Raw genomic sequence first — 17,180 nt, forward strand, 5'->3', positions numbered from 1 at the left:
AACATTAGACACTTTAATAAATCTCTAATTCCTGGGATTTTGTTTGTTTTTTGAGAGGCTGCCTTACTCCTTTCCACTTGGTATGAGGAACTGTGTGGGCTTCTTATTACCCCCTCTGGTTCTTATCACATCTCCCATCAGGGTTCAGTCTTTCTGTCTGTTTATGCAGAAGTTCTTTCATCTAAAGAATGACTGTATAAAATTTTATATTTCCTATACCGTTTACTGATTACTAGTGGTAAAAATAAAAGGTTTTTTAATCCTTCAAAGAATCATTTATAGAAATCAAATACAATTTTAATATGACTTTGCCTAATACTCGTTGGGTGACTCTGGACTGTTAATTACATTCATCTTTCTCAGACTCAGCATCCTAACCTGTAAAATGGAGACAATGAGAATACTTCAGGGGGTTGTTTAAAGAGTGGGTGCACGTAGAGCTCTTCGTACAGTCCTTGGCACAAAATACATGTGCAAAAAAATGTGAGATAGTTATTATAATGCCTCCTCAAAAAGCTCTATGTAAATTAAAGGTTTTCTTGTTTCAGTTGAAAGGTCCCTTATTTCCAGAAACATCCACCACATGAAAAACCAGGGGTATAGTTTTCCTTGAAGTTTTTTGTGATAGAAGTTTATCTATACAGAGGTCATCACTTTTAATAATGTTAGTTAAACATTTAACACCAAATTGAAATTTGTTATTCAAAACCATATTCACAACATTTAAAGATGTATTTTGGTGGTGAAAATATATTTTAAAGATGATAAATGTATCTTAATAGTGATACTTAAAAATGTATGTTAATGGTGACAAATGAAACCAATGACCATTAACTGCTGAGATTGTATCTTTAAAAATTGGCTATAAAGTATGCCAAATTTCATGACATTGACTCTGTTGATGGGTATACACTATTCTCATTAATTTTATGTACGTTTGAAATTTTTCAAAGCTGATAATAATACCTAATTGTTAAGTTATTAATTCAGTAATATGCAGTGAGGAAAGTTTCTGACCTAAAGATAACTAATTGTAAATAAAACTAGTATATCTTACAATTATTTTTTTAAGCCTGGTTTTGAGCTACTGTTCTCTTCTTAGGGACATGACATATTTTTATGGCTTCATAAGGACCATTATTTTGTATGCATTCAGCATTTTCCCTAGCTAAACATAATATAAATTATGCATTTTTTAATAGGGAAACTAGACACATTTTTTAAAAGGTCAGACATATTAGGGGAAAAAAAGTACTGTCCTACTCCACGCCCTCACCCACCATCCTTCTGCCATTATTCATGGTCAAAAATCAAATAAAATCAGTTTTACTGGGCATCAACTAAGTGCAAGACATTGCCCCAGGCACACTTTAGTAAAGTCCTCTCTAATTCTAGAAATTTAGAAGAGAAAAAGGCTTTGTTAAGAATTTTTTTGCAGGGAGGGGAGGGAATTCCTTTATTTTTAAATACTCTAAGGATTTTCCTGGCAGTCCAGTGGTTAAGATTGGAAGCCCTCCCTCTTCCAATGCAGGGGGCGTGGGTTCAATCCCTGGTTGGGGAACTAAGATCCCACATGCTGCACAGCACAATCAAAAAAAAAAGATTAAATACTCTAATGTCCTGTGTGTGCTGGAGAGGTTATACAGCATTGGCTTGATCATCTTCTTTTGCTTCAGCAACAGCCTAGAGTTGTGCAAACTCTAGATGACAATGCTCACTCTGTCTGTGAAATTTTTAATACATCTGAACAGCAAATATTGAATAGGCCTTTAGCAATTTTGCCAGTACTGTGCTAACCTTTTTGTATAGATGAGTTTAGGTAGCAACTTTTTGCTTCCTCTTTGTCTCAGATTTGCAGAATGTCCAGCTACTTAATCCATTCAGCCTTCTATAACAAAATACACCAGACTGGGTAGCTAATCAACAACAGAAATTAATTTCTCACAGTTCAAGAGATTGAGAAGTCCAAGGTGCCAACATGGTCATCTCTCTTCCGAGTTCATAGCCTTTTTACTGTGTCCTCACTTGGTGGAAGGGACTAAGGATCTCTTTGGAGCCTCTTTTATAAGGCATCTACCCTGTTCATGAGAGCTCCTCCCTCATGACCTAAGCACATCCAAAGGCCTCACCTCCTAATACAATCACATTAGGGATTAGGATTTCAACATATGAATTGGTGGGGGGTAGGACATAAATATGGCAAAGACTGATGTGATATCACCAGGCATGATTACTGACACTCGTTCTGTGAAGGCTAAAAAGGAGTAGAGATAAATAGGCTGAGAAACAGGTTGAAAGAGTGCAAGATAGTTGTTAGGCAGAGAATTAGGTTTAAGCTGATGTTGACCTTGAAGGTCTGGAACAATGAAGATGAAAGCATGTATTGAGATGGCAGAAACTCCATCTCTTTCATGCACCAGTGATCACTAGTACCTAGAACATAGGACACACTAAATAAATATAATTTTGAGTAAATGAAAGTGAATGAATAAAAGTATATAGGAAGCTAGACAAAATTACAGGCTGTGTTGTAAAAATTTTCCCTTGTTCCTAGTATGGACAGATTCACACCATAAATAAATAAATGAAATAAATCAGAAGGTACAACGAAATAAGAAAAGTCAGTTTATGGAGTTATATGTGGGATAGTGGAACTGAAAACACTGGCAGATATAAAAGAGAAAATGTATGGATGTCTTTTAACTAGGAAAATAGAGTTTACTTTTTTTTGTCATATCAGTAATATTTATTTCTAATGGGGTGAGGTAGAAAGCAATTTCCTTATGCTCAGCACTGCCATTTACTTAGGTCTGTGCCTTCTCTGTCATTTCAACAAATCAATAAGTAAAGATCTATAAAATATAGTTCCTGCTCCTAAGTTATTTGTACTTAAATGAGAATAAAAGACATACATATGAAAACAATTAGCAAATGCAATACTTTGTTCTGGGCCCATGGTAGACACTAATTAAATATGTATTGACTGTTGGCTACATAGTAGCAATAAGTAGCAATACTCCTCTTATCTTCAGGTTACTTTTTTTCCTGGTGACATATAGGATGCTAGAAATAAGTGAAAAAAATCCTTAAACACAAGAAGAGCCTTCACAAAACCTTTTTACACTAACTTCATAGGCTCTCACTCAGGCTTGGTGACTTAATTAACATACAGTTCTTACAAACATTGTTACCTGGTTTTCCAGCCCACTGTAGGTTTGAGAAATAAATCAGAAATATTATAGTGAAGATGTCATCATAAGCAGACCCAAGGACCAGAAGAAATGACAGCTCAAATTTTACCCAAAGAAATAGAGAACAAACCAAGAACATTCCACACTATGGTATAATCATAAGTATTATAATTATAATATTGAGTGATCAGGATACCATAAATATTCAATAAATGTTAATGTTTACTATCATTATCAGAAAAGAAGTTGATTTTTTCCCCAGTTCACCCTGTTTAAGAAAACAAGGAAGCAAACAAAACATTTTTAAAGAAAAAACTTGCACCAAAGGCATTCATTTTACCCCTTCAAAAATGGTCTTAAAATTTAAAATAATTCTTAAAGAGGTATAATTATGAGCTAAAGTAATCTGGAAAAGTCGCTTACGATGACTCATATTCCAAGGTTGCCAAATAAAAAATAGTAAGCAAAATCTAGTGTGCTATAAACACTTCATATAGGACAGCCTGTGTGCAGGAACTAATGAAGTAACTACACCATTTTATACATTTCAGGCTCTACAATTTATTATCACAGCTGCTATTTTCCCCAAGAACATATCCAAAAGAGGGCTGACACCTAGGTACCATTTTCATGCTGTGTTAATGAAGCCAGGCCAGTGAGAACCTGTAATTCACTTGAGTTTGTGCTATGCATACCCAGGTTAAGTCTTTGCCTGCCAGTTAATTTTTGACTGTTTTCCTTGTGATTCCTGTGTCTAGTAGGCAGAATTTTTTTAATGACCCACAAAGATATCCTACCCTAAAACTCCAGAACCCGTGAATATGCTGAGATATCACTCCCACGATTTATGTTATATTCAGTGATACAGTTGACTTTAAACTAAGGACATGATCTGGGTGGGTCTAGTCCAAAGCAGAGAATTCTCTAGTAGAAGAAAAGGAAGTCAGAGAGATTCAAAGAGGTTTGAGGGGGATTCAACAAACTGTTGCTGACTTGAAGATGGAAGAAGCCACTGGGAAGGAATATGGGTGGTCTTAAAGAACTGGGAGAGGTCCTCATCTGGTAGTTAGCAAGGAAGCAGGAATTTCAGTCCTACAACCATAATGAACTGAATTCTGCCAATAACCTGAGTGAGATTGGCAGTAGACTTCTCCACAGATCCTCCAGACAAGTATTCAGCCCAGCCAACAGCTTGATGCCAGCTGTGATAACCTGAGCAGAGAACCCAGTCATGCCATGCCAGACTTCTGATCCAAGGAACTGTGAAATAATAAATAGGTGCTGTTTTAAGCTGCTTTATGATCATTTGTTACACAGCAAGAGAAAACGAATATACTGTGTCTCAATGAATGAAGCTAAGACTCCAGAAACTTTTCACGTGCATTACCCACATTTTAGTAACCATGGCTTGATCATCTTGAGTGCACTCTGAATTTATGGATGAGAGTAGCATTATTATTATCTTACTAAGGCAGTGTAAAAAATGTTTTAATTCCTCTACCATTAAAAACTCACTTCTGGGTCTGAATCTACCAGAAATTAGAGGAATTGCTATAGGATTATAGGAATTGGGGGCGCTAAAAAGGAAGGATGTGTTTACCGAGAGGGAGACATATCTATTGTAATGAACAGAAGAGAACATGTTACAGTTGCCAACAGAAAGAACTATGATTAATGTGAATTACTTGTTCGGGTCAAAGAACAACCATAATAGGTTTTTTATTGACTGGATATCTGATTGGCAAACTTCCTGCAAGCTTCCAGTAACTGAAGCTTTGTCCCCAAAGCCGTGCTCTTAAAGTTAAATAGACATTCCCTAATGACAGTTTGATGTTTCTTTGGAGACAGAGCATAAGCAAACAGGCCTCCCCCAAGCTATCACGTGATGTGAAATATTTCCCAATTTGGTTAAGATTTAATTTTGTTTCAGAAAAAAAGACAAGATGGGAAACACATTTTGCATATTGCTATGTGTATAAAAGGAATTCCAAATGTTAAAAATACTGGATAGATGATAATTTCAGATCAATTATTTTTTTAAGTAATTTTCACACCCCTCCCCCAAAAATCTTTGTACACAAAAAAACGAATTCCAAAACTTAGACAATGCTCCTCCTATTTCAGGAAATGATTAATACAGGAGAATTTCAATATAATGAAAGCATTTTGACAAAGTCTGCTACCGTTTATTGAAAAGGGATGTGACATATTTCTTAATGCTTTACAGGCACATTTAGGAAATATAAATACACACTATAAATGAAGTCGTAAGAATTTGAGGGCTATTTTAAAACTCTGGCTTTATTTAAGATATGGATCAACAGAGCATGGTAGAACACAGACTAGAATCTCTATTTAAATATCATTGGGACCAATCCCCTAGCAATAAGAGTGTGTACAGACACTGGAGAAAATTTACCTCGAGGCTTAGACGGACCTGTGTGAGACTGACTTGTCCAGGTTCCTCTGGTGTGACCCAAGAGTAATTCCATCCTTGCACCGTAAGCTTTGCAGCTGCCGCTGCGTGCCTGACTGAACTGCCCTCTTCCTGACCTCCTCTCAGCAGTGTGGACTGGATGAATCTGCCTTTAATCTCAGTGGCCTTCAGTGCCTCAGAATTTTGCTGTTGGTAAAACATCTATTTATTAAGAATACTCCTGTCCGTACTAATGCTGCTGTTTCCAGGGAAGAATGTTTTCCCATGTATTTTGATGTCCTCGAAGTCTCTCAGAGCCTTTCTTAATTTTTTTTTTCTGTTTTGTTCTAACAAAATGGAAACTGCAACAAACAATTAGAAAATGAAAACAAATATGAGAAATAAAGGCTTAAGCATGGATTTGCCATCCTGGGTACAAAAAAAGTCACTTCTTTATTTTTCTAACTTCCAGCTTGGCCCTTCTCCCACCATGATAGGGGAACGGAACCCCATCTCATTCATCTTTCAGTGAACAAGTTGAGAAGCCTGGGGTTTAAACAATCCAGGTTTTAAAAAATTGGGGTCCCTAGTGTGACAACTATGAGATGCTCATTGTTGAAACCCCCTGGTCAATTCAGAACACAGGGGCTCTACTATCTCCAAAGCCTGTTCCCAATGCCCAAATGCAGCCACCAGGACCACTGCCAAGCGGCCCTGCTCACTGGTCCCAGCACTCAGGCTCAATCAGGTGCCCCCATGCTGCCATGCCAGCTGACGTTTGACCACGACCAGGGTATGGCCTGGAAACAGAACCTGCCACCTTTCTGTCTCATGTCCTCCAGGAATCCCACTGCCTGTGGGACTGGGCCGCTTTCTTCCCCTTGCCCTTGCAGCCTCCCTTACTCAGGTTGCCCCTGAACGCAGAGTGGCATCAGAACACACAGGGGTATTTGTTAGCAAATGCAGATGCCTGACCCTCACACCAACAGCACAGAAGCAGAATCAGTGGGGCTGGGGCCTAGGAACTTGTATTTTATCAAGGTCCTCAGTAGATCCCTGTGCACATGAAAACTTAAGAAACATTAGGCCTGAGCCCTAGATTTTTTAAAAAACAGATCTTTAAATTTGGACCTTGCAACAGAGAAAGTCCAGAGCTCCCAGACAAGCCCTGCCCTCATCTTGAAGAGAGAATGGAAAAGTACCCCTCACTCTTTCTGATGAGCTTCTCGCTGAGGAAACAAGACAAAGTTTATTTCTCTTCAGTCTCGTTATCTGGCCTCATATGGGTTGAATGGAAAATGGTAAGGTGTCAAAGGTCACCGAGATCAAAGTAGGCAAAACGCAGGCGCGCGCACACACACATGAACAAACACAGACCCCAGACCATCAGCTGGGGTTAGCAGTTTTTATTCTAGTGGAGGAGACCTCGGTTGTGGAAGGGCTTGCCAAAGGCCAGGTTTTAAGTGGGTTCCCCTGAATGGCTAGATGGCATTGCCCACAAATAGATCCCACTGAACTCTCTGGGCTTGCATTAAGGACAATAACTTAAGAATCAGTTCAAAAGTTTGAATATCAAACTTGCTTTCTTTTCTTTTTTTTCCTGGCTACCATTCAATTTGCTGATATTTTTAGGAAAGTTTTAAGCAACTATTAATCAGCCACTAACCTGAATATAAACATTCAACGTTCAAGTAGTTTTGCTAGCAAGGGATTAAAAAACCACAGGGGTAATTCAAATGCAAAGATAAGTTTAAGACCCACACACATTGATGAATCAATTCCAACTTTGATTTAGTTTTGCTAAAAGAAATTAGAAAGATGGAATTACTTTAGCATTATTAGTTTTACTTTAGGAAAAAAATATGCACTCGCTTTCACATCTCACATATCCAGATTGAATGCTTAGAAACTCAGATTTTTCCAGTGGCTGAAAGAGGTATGCCATAAGTGAGAAATGCCTTCATTAACTGCTTTATTTTAATATTTCACTTTAATTTTGTATTTTATCCCACAATGCCTCTGTGTTTTATCATGAAAACCTTACAGGAAATACTCTGGTAAGATGCATTACATTTTTATGACGCATCCACACGTGGTGGTCTGCCATATAGCTGATGTGTGACACCTCACATAATTAAAATAACAGGGCTAAATGCCAGCGCTCCTCTTCATTTTTTGGAGGCATCCCTACAACAACTGGCAAACATTTAATATGATATGGTCATTCATTTCTCTTTCATCATAATGTTATCCCCAGCAGTGATGGCTTCTAATAGAGTTGTCTTCCTTTCCTTTGCAGGGAACATGCCAATATCTATCTTCAAAATGGCTCCAATAGAATTGGAAAAGTCTACAAGAAGGCCGTGTATCTTCAGTACACAGATGAAACCTTTGGGACGATTATAGAGAAACCTGTCTGGCTGGGGTTTTTAGGCCCTATTATCAAAGCTGAAACTGGAGATAGAGTTTATGTACATTTAAAAAACTTTGCCTCTAGGCCTTATACTTTTCATGCACATGGAATGACTTACTATAAGGAACATGAGGGTAAGTTCAGCTCATATGCTAGCTGGAATTTCCTCTTCCTTTTCAGTAGGAACACTTTTTAATTTCTGAGATTATGGACTTTCCTCCTGGATAAGACCTGTACTATGTTGTTTAGCTCTAAACTATTTTATGAATAAGTATTTTGGTTCATCCTAATAATGCTGTGTTTCTCTGGGTTATACTTGTTTTGTGTGAAGTGTGAATGTGATAGAATTTCTGTGTGGACTCATGTAGTGAGAGTCAGTGAGAGCTGGAACTTCCTTCCCAGTGCCCAACCCCTTTCCAGACACATGGTCAAAATAAGAGAAATGGGCAGTGTGCATTAAAGCCTGGAAAAGACAAAAATCCAGAAGGAGGAAACAGGAAAGAAGAAACAAGAAATCCCCAAGATGAGGATGATCTTATCTCTGAAGTTCCCACATGTGAACGTACTGTAGCCATTGTCACCTTCCATCCTAACTTTGGATAAACTCTGTCCCAGCTAAGGCAGCATGAGTAGTCTCATACAGTAGCCAAGTAGTGCAGGTGGCTGGATGGTCCCAGAGTCACATCTGAGACACAGTTAACCAAAAGGTCATTTGAATGTAGGACTTGGAATCCTTAAAGATGGTACAGGAAGAACGAATATTAGATTTGGTGCTTGTGACCTCATTCTTAGTACATGATGATGATGATGATGATGATGAAGGGTGATGGTGTTTTGTTGTGATTAAGAACAAGAGCTTCAAACTTAATAGATCAATGTTTGAGTGCAGCATTGCCTTTTATTGACTGAATGACCTTGGACAAGTTAACTTAAATTCTCTGTGCTACAGTTTTCTTATCTATAAAATAGGGACAATGAGAGTACACAGTAATAGCTCAATAAATGTCAGCTATTATCATAGGCAAAAATGCCGAGACCATGTTCATTGAAATTATAAGGATCAAGTTTGGAAATTAGGATAAAATTAGTTTTAATTAATTATTGGTTTTCTATTTAAAAGAGGTATTGCTTTACAGGGTGAATGTTTTGATCTTCTATATTTTTAAATTTGTTTTTCTAAACCAAACAATTACATTCATAGCATAAAAGCTGACTGCCATCTTATTTATTTTTTACAACTTCATGATATATTATGGTTTTAATCATTTTTAAGGTATGATCATTGTATTGTGGATATGTTAGAAGAAAAAAGAGTTCTTTTAGAGATACATACTCAATTATTTATGAATGAAATGATATGATGTCAGGGATTTGCTTTAGAATAATTCACTGATGATGACTAATTCACTGTTAAGAGTGGGTGAGGGTATAGATGAAACAAGATTGGCCTTGAGTTGATCATTGTTAAAGCTGGGTTGTTGGGCACATGGAAGTTAATTATATTATTCTCTCAGCTTTTGCGTATGTTTGGAAATTTACAAAATTAAACAATCCCATGGTTACTTCACAGGCAAAAATCTGATATCATACAAGAAGCTTCAAGTGAGAGGAGAAAGTAGCCATTTTGCTCTTACTTCCATACCATAACCCCAGGGCAAAAGTGGTTCTTTAAATTGCAAACCAACCGTCATTATGCTGCTGACATATCTATTACTGCTCCTTGAAGGCTCAGTCAAGTATAAAAAATGATAACATTTTCTGTGAAACTTCCACACCCTGTAGCCATTTGCCTTTTATTCTTCTGTGCTCAAATAGAACACCACTGTGTTCCCACGGGGATACATACTAGATGTTGAATAAGTGTTTGCTGAATGAATTAATAGACCATCTATTTTCGCATTCAAGCTCAAACACATTCAATTTGTAATTTCATTGCATGTCATTTCCTAGGGGCCATCTACCCTGACAACACCACAGATTTTCAAAAAGCAGACGACAAAGTGCGGCCAGGTGAACAGTGTATGTACATATTGCATGCCAACCCAGAACAAGGTCCTGGTGAGGAAGACAGCAATTGCGTGACCAGGATTTACCATTCCCACATTGATGCTCCAAGAGATATCGCCGCAGGACTCATTGGGCCTTTAATACACTGTAAAAAAGGTACATTGTCTCATTATTATTCACAATAAATGACCAAAGACAGTAGAGAGGGAGGTTTGTTTTTTAAATATACTTTAAGTCTTATGTGTTATGATTGAGTAGAGAGGTAGTAGAGTGAGAGGCAGTGAGTCTAGAAAAGAAGGAACGGAAGAGCAGGGAAGGGTAAGGAGAAAAATGGATACGTGGAACAACATTCAGGTTACTGAACGTAAATTCCCTAAATGTTTCCAAGTCTATAAAACCGAAGTGACTGGTTTAGATTTCTGGTTTATTAGGAAAATAAATACAAAAAAATTTTTAAACTATAAATCACATGCTAAAATTCATGCTAAAAATTAAGTTCTACTGAAATAGTAATTTTCACTTCAGATTCTCTGGATAAAGAAGAAGAAAAAAATATTGACAAAGAATTTGTGGTGATGTTTTCTGTTGTGGATGAAAATCTCAGCTGGTACCTAGAAGACAACATTAAGACCTACTGCTCTGAACCAGAGGAGGTTGACAAAGACAATGAAGACTTCCAGGAGAGTAACAGAATGTATTGTAAGATTACATAAGATCTGTTAACTTTATCTTACTTTTCTCGGTCCATTAATTCTGCTACTCTTATTCCCTCACATGAATAAGTAGCATGTTTCTAATCTATGCCCTTGGTAACAAAGCATATTGGATGTGCAACCTGATATTCAGCTAAACAGGTCCAATCAAAACTCTGAGCAGGTAAAGCTGGATACATCAAATTGTTTCCAGACCATTATCAATTATGCTTAAATGTATATGCATGTTATATTTGTATACTTTTTATTCTCCCAACTCATTTTAAAAATTATTTGAGGCAGCCTAAAATTGTTAAATTATATTGTAAAGTATTGCACTATAATTAAGAAAATAGTTCAAACCACTAGTTCTAAAAGGTATTTCTTTTACATACATATTGTTCTTCACCACCCGTGCCCCCCCGAACCTTGCATCATTTTTTCCTACATTTTAGTTCACTTTATTTCTTCTAAAAATGTTTTCTTTACTGCCTGGGCTTCTCCTTGATTCTCAGACACAAAATAATGGGGTTAGTAAGATAGTCCATCACTTAGAATGTTTAGCTTCTTAAAAATAACCCTTACTCAGAAACTAAGGACACAAAAGTAACTGTACTATCAAAGAAGAAAAATTAATTAACAAAGTACGGATTTTTATTTCCAACTTTTGCTTATTTCTGGCTGAAAGATCCTCTTTCCATATTTTAATCCAGCCTCTGTTATGTGCTAACCAAAATAGGCGTTAGAGACTCAAACTTCTAGTCTGGCTAAGTCTGGTTTGGTATCCCTGTTGCATCTGGTTACCTCGCAATACTTCCCAGAACTGATTTCTATCTTAACTCTAGGACCTCTCAGTTTGAGCAGTGGCCCTTAGTTTCTTTGAAGAATCAGGCTATCCTGCTTTTGACCTCTTAGGTCTTTGTGGCTCTGGTCACTTGTTCCTACTGTCCTTTCCCTGCATTTCTCCTTTCCTCTTTCACATTTCTTCCAATTTTGTCTTTTACTCTTTAAAAAAAAAAAGCTTGCCCTGTGTTCTTATTACAAAAGCAATCCACATTCACTGTAGAAAATTGGAAAAGTTCTGATAAACAATAACAAAAAACACTGACATCATCCGTACCACCACCACCAACATGATACATGATTGATTCCTAAATAAACTTCAGTGTTTTTCTATTTACTGTATGTGTGCACATTTATATATACGTGTGTATATATGTACACATTTGTATTTACAAATATACACATGAACATACCAAAGTGTAGAGTTTATAACAAAGAGAGCAAATAGATTTCATTTCAGTGTTGTGTTCATGTGCTAATATTGAGTTGACAAAAATCTTGAGGCTGAATTCAGGTCCAAAATGAAAGAGTACTGTGATTGATTAACAATGTCTGATGTGGGTACAGGAGGGAAGAATAGCAGCATGTGTGCCAGGTAGTTTCAATCCCAAACTGATTTTATTTAGAGGTAACTATCAATATCCCAGTCACCAATGTCTGTTAGTCACAGTCTCTGCTCTTGACTTACAGCTGTGAATGGATATGCTTTTGGAAGTCTCCCAGGACTCTCCATGTGTGCTGAGGACAGAGTAAAATGGTATCTTTTTGGTATGGGTAATGAAGTTGATGTGCATGCAGCTTTCTTCCACGGGCAAACGTTGACTAATAAGAACTACCGTGTTGACACAATCAATCTCTTTCCTGCTACCCTCTTTGATGCTTTTATGGTGGCCCAGAACCCTGGAGAATGGATGCTTAGCTGTCAGAATCTAAATCATCTGAAAGGTAAGGCATCTTTACCTGAAATTAGCTGTCAGTTGAGAAAAGAGTCATGTCTCAGTTACACTATTAATGGGGTGATGATTGGAAATCAGAATCTAAAAGCTAAATAACTTTGGAATGATCTGAGCTTTGAACTGGTAACTTAATTTTATTCCTCTGACAGTATGCATCATAATGTAATTTTTTAAAAAGACTGGAGCATTTATAAAGTAATCAAAATTGAAAATATGTTAATTTTTGGAAAAGAAAAAATTGGCCCTGATGTATAGTCCTACCCTAAAAGTATAATACTGCATACAGCTTCCCAGATTTGTAAAATACACAATATTTTAAACACCAGAAGATTTGTATATTGTGCTGAAAAGTAGCTTGTTGTGTTTTTCTTGACTTGTTCTATTAAATACAACCAACTTTGTCCTTTGAGTCCAGCTATTCCTTAGCTTAACATGCTAAATCTCTCCTCCATCTCTTTAATATAAGGTAATAAAATACCCCCAGTTCTTGAAAAATATTAGTTTGCAATATTGGTCTTCTGAAGAGATTAGGTTTAATCTGGGTCTCTGAGCATGTTACTTTGACTTTCAAACATGATCTTATTCATCAAATGTGATCATGGCGGCAGAAGGCTCAGCACAGCAGGTGCATATAGCCATTTTATCTAAGAGCACAATACTAATAACGTGCTCATTCTATTCCTCCCCCTCCACCCCACCATATCCCCTAAAATAGGGCAGAGCATCTCTTCATCACTTATCTATGTTTTCTCATTACAGCATTATTTATTTCAATGCTGACTCACTGATAAAATAAAACAGCGAGGATATTCCCTGGCGGTCTGGTGGTTAGGACTCTGCATTTTCATGGCCAAGGGTGCAGATTCAATTCCTGCTCCAGGAACTAAGATTCCACAAGCCACGTGGCGTGGCCCCCCACCAAAAAGTGAAATTAAATGGTGAAAGTTCATTTCTCCCCACATCACTTATCTATTAATGTGTCTTTTTTTTTTCTTTCTCATCGAAAGACTTCCCAAGCGAAACCCCACAGAAACTGGTTCCACATTTTTGAAAACACTAGTAGTATCACTTCTCTGTGCCACCTAGAGAATTGTTTTTCACTGCTTGACTTTTCCATGAGTGATTTATATACAACTGATTACTCTAGTTTATAGTATTATTTCTAGCTATCTATTTCTTCAGTTTCCATCTGTCATTTCACCAGCAGCATTTACAAGGCAATAAGAGAGACAAACATTGGCTTCATTAACCAGTGTCTCCTCCTGTGTGGTTTTTAGCTGGTTTGCAGGCCTTTTTCTGGGTACAAGACTGTAAGAAGCCTTCATCTGAGAACGATATCCATGGCAAACATGTTAGACACTACTACATCGCCGCTGAGGAAATCATCTGGAACTATGCACCCTCCGGCATAGACACCTTCACCAAAGAAAACTTAACAGCACCTGGAAGGTAATTCAGAAAAAAAGATATTATTTCAAAATATGCCTTCCCCCCAAAAAAATCATAAAAGGCTGATTCAGTGATTAAAATTTTAATTGGTACCTGAAATTGAGTAACTAGACTGCTAAATATTTATTAAGGTTTGGTAGTGAGTCCAAGTTTGAGAAATAGGACTTCTGAGTCCATGAAAAAGAATAGATTTAAAAGTTTTCAAATGCTCAACAAAACTCTCAGAAAACATTGAATACAATTAGATCACTTCATTTGCTTTCCATTTCTGAAAACATAGCATTGTAAACTCCAGCAGCATTCAGTACATTCACAAGGTTGTATAATCACCAGCACTGTCCATTCCCAGAACTTTTTCATCGTTCCAAGCAGAAATGCTGTGTCCGCTAAACAAAAACTCCCCATCCCCTGGTAACTTCTATTCTACTTTCTGTCTCTATGAATTTGCCTATTCTAGGCACCTTATGCAAGTAGAATCATGTAATATTTGTCCTTTTTCATTTGGCTTATTTTATTTAGCATAATGTTTTCAAGGTTCATCCATGTTGTAGCATGTATCAGAATTTCATTCCTCTTTAAGGCTGAATAATATTCCACTGTATTCATATACCATGTTTTATTTATCCATCTATCTGTTGATGGACATCTGGGTTGCTTCTACCTTTCAGCTGTTGTGGATAATGCCACTATGAACACTGGAGTACAAGTATATGTTTAGGTCTCTGCTTTCAGTTCTTTTGGGTATACATCTAGGAGTAGAATTGTTTGATCATATGATAATTCTATTTTTAATTTTTTGAGGAACCACCATATGGTTTTCCACAGCAGCTTCACCATTTTACATTCCCACCAGCAATGTACAAGGGTTCTAATTTCTCTTCTAATTGCCAACTTTTATTTTCCATTTTTTAAAAAAATAGCCATCTTAACAGGTGCAAAGAGGTATCTAATTGTGGTTCTGATTTGCATTTTCCTGATACTTAGTGATTCTGAGCATCTTTTCATGTTCTTGTTGGCAATTTTGGAGAAATGTCTGTTCAAGTTCTTTGCCCATTTCTTAATTGGGTTATTTCGGTTTTTTTGTTGTTGTTAAGTTATAAGAGTTCTTTTTATATGCTGGATATTAATCCCTTATCAGATAGATCTGCTTTGCAAGTATTTCCCCTTATTCTGTAGGTTTTCTTTTCATTCTCTTGACAGTGTCCTTTGATGCATACAAGCTACCTTTGGTACATGTCTGATGACTTCCATGGCCCCCCAGCTGTTTTTCCTGCCTCAGTCTTCCTTTCCTACTGTACATTCCTCATAAAACAGCCAAAGCAGTCTTTCAAAAATGTCAGTGAGATTATGCCACACCCCTGCTCCAAGTCTCTGCCCAAACATCACCTCTTTAGAGAAGCCTTGTTTGCCACGCATCTACTTGGAAAGGTTAAGTGATTCACTCAACGGCAAACAACAGGTCAATTGCTGGGCCTGACTCTACCCAAGGCTGTGACTACTGAAGCAGAGATTTAAGTCCCCGCCACACTGACATTCAGTTGCAATGACTCCCAAAACTGTACCTCCAGCCCGGAAGGCTCTTATAAATTGCAGATTTGCATTATGAACTGCTTAGTGGACACTCCACTTGGATGAGGCTCCTCCAAATCAATATGTCCAAGTCTGAATCCATTGTCTTCCCCACAAATCTAAGTTTCCCTCTCTGCATGAATGGTGTCGCCGTCCATCCATCGCTCAAGCCCAAAGCCTGAGCACCACCCTGATTCCCTCCCTCCTTCACTAATCCCTCCTTCTCTCCTCATCAAATGCTGCCTCATTATAGCCTAAATACCTCGGAAAGTTGTTTGCTTCTCTCCAACCTCTTTGCTAATACCTCTGAAGTCATCACTACCTCTCACTGAGATTTTAAAAGCAGGTTGCTGACCCGTCTCCCTACCCTGCCTGCTATGCTCCTGCCCTAGTTTATAAGAGATGCCATGCTTGCTGTCTTCTCTGAGCCTTCCCACAGGCTGTTTCCTCTTTGCAAATACCCGCCCCATTCTCTCCACACACATATTCCATCATTTTAACTCTACTTCACCTCTAGATAATTTTAAAGAAACTCTTCCTCTGGAAAGCCTTTGGGGCCTCTCCCATCACTTTCCCCAACCCTAGGAAAAATGTTTCATAACACTCTGTGCTTATTACATGTTATCATATATATATATATATATATATTTTTTTTTTTTTTGCGGTACGTGGGCCCCTCACTGTTGTGGCCTCTTCCGTTGCGGAGCACAGGCTCCGGATGCGCAGGCCCAGCGGCCATGGCTCACGGGTCCAGCCGCTCCGTGGCATGTGGGATCTTCCCGAACCGGGGCACGAACCCGTGTCCCCTGCATCGGCAGGCGGACTCTCAACCACTGCGCCACCAGGGAAGCCCTACATGTTATTATATTGATTGATTTGTAGTCTGTCTTCTGGGACAGATGTAAAGTCCATGTGGACAGGGACGGGTCCAGCTTGCTTATGGGCATGTCATCAGCATATAACAGGGTTCCTGGTAAAGAGCAGATGTTCCATACATTTGTCAAATGGGAGAAGAGATGAATGGGGTGGCTTTGGCAAGTCAAATGCCTTTCTGAGATTTCATTTTTTCATTTATAAAATGGGGAGAATGGGGAGCCGATGGCAGAGGAGTAGTACGTGGAGCTCACCTCCTCCCAGAAATACATCAAAAATACATCTACATGTGGAACGATTCTCATAGAACATCTACTGAACGCCGGCAGAAGACCTCAGCCTTCTTTAAGGGCAAGAAAATCTCCACGTACCTGGGTAGGACAAAAGAAAAAAGAAAAAAAAGAGAGAGAGAGAAAGGACTTGGGACAGGACCTGTGCCCCTGGGAGGGAGCTGTGGAAGAAGAAAGGTTCCTACAACCTGGCAAGTCCCCTGACTGGCGGGGAGATCAGCCAGGACAGAGGGGGAGCTTCGAAGCCTCGGAGGAGAGCGCAGCAACCCGTTTGCGGAAGGTAAAATGGAGAGAAACCTGCAGGGATGGTTGGTACCTCCACCCTGAGCTCCCCAACCTGGGACACTCGTCCACCGGTGTGGGTGGGGACTGGTGGCTTTAGCTCAGGCTTTGGAGGTTAGACCTGGGGAGAGGACTGGGGTTGGCTGCGCGAAGACAGCCTGAAGGCAGGGTGCCATTGTTGGGGGTTGCGCGAGGGGAG

General features: G+C 38.4%; 2 protein-coding genes across 10 annotated transcripts in view; one reads left to right on the plus strand and one right to left on the minus strand.

Moving 5' to 3' along the window:
• CP (ceruloplasmin) overlaps positions 1-17,180 on the plus strand; it is a 66,828-nt gene that overhangs the window by 501 nt on the left and 49,147 nt on the right. For all 7 annotated transcript variants that reach the window (XR_012331319.1, XR_012331317.1, XR_012331316.1 and 4 more), the window contains exons 2-6: positions 7,907-8,154; positions 9,971-10,183; positions 10,553-10,726; positions 12,253-12,507; positions 13,796-13,967. Coding sequence is in view for 3 of the 7 variants with exons in the window: in XM_019934328.3 (XP_019789887.2) it covers positions 7,907-8,154; positions 9,971-10,183; positions 10,553-10,726; positions 12,253-12,507; positions 13,796-13,967 (1,062 nt within the window). In the remaining 4 variants the exon portion in view is untranslated. The remainder of the gene's footprint in view (positions 1-7,906; positions 8,155-9,970; positions 10,184-10,552; positions 10,727-12,252; positions 12,508-13,795; positions 13,968-17,180) is intronic.
• The window catches only part of HPS3 (HPS3 biogenesis of lysosomal organelles complex 2 subunit 1), an 87,920-nt gene continuing 83,142 nt past the window's right edge, over positions 12,403-17,180 (minus strand). The window contains exon 17 of one of the 3 annotated variants that reach the window (XR_002176209.3): positions 12,403-13,960. Coding sequence is in view for 1 of the 3 variants with exons in the window: in XM_019934333.3 (XP_019789892.2) it covers positions 13,911-13,960 (50 nt within the window). In the remaining 2 variants the exon portion in view is untranslated. The remainder of the gene's footprint in view (positions 13,961-17,180) is intronic. The other 2 variants (XM_019934332.3, XM_019934333.3) reach the window with 2 other exon arrangements.

Source organism: Tursiops truncatus, chromosome 4 (assembly GCF_011762595.2).
Source record: "Tursiops truncatus isolate mTurTru1 chromosome 4, mTurTru1.mat.Y, whole genome shotgun sequence".
NCBI classification, from domain to species: domain Eukaryota; kingdom Metazoa; phylum Chordata; class Mammalia; order Artiodactyla; family Delphinidae; genus Tursiops; species Tursiops truncatus.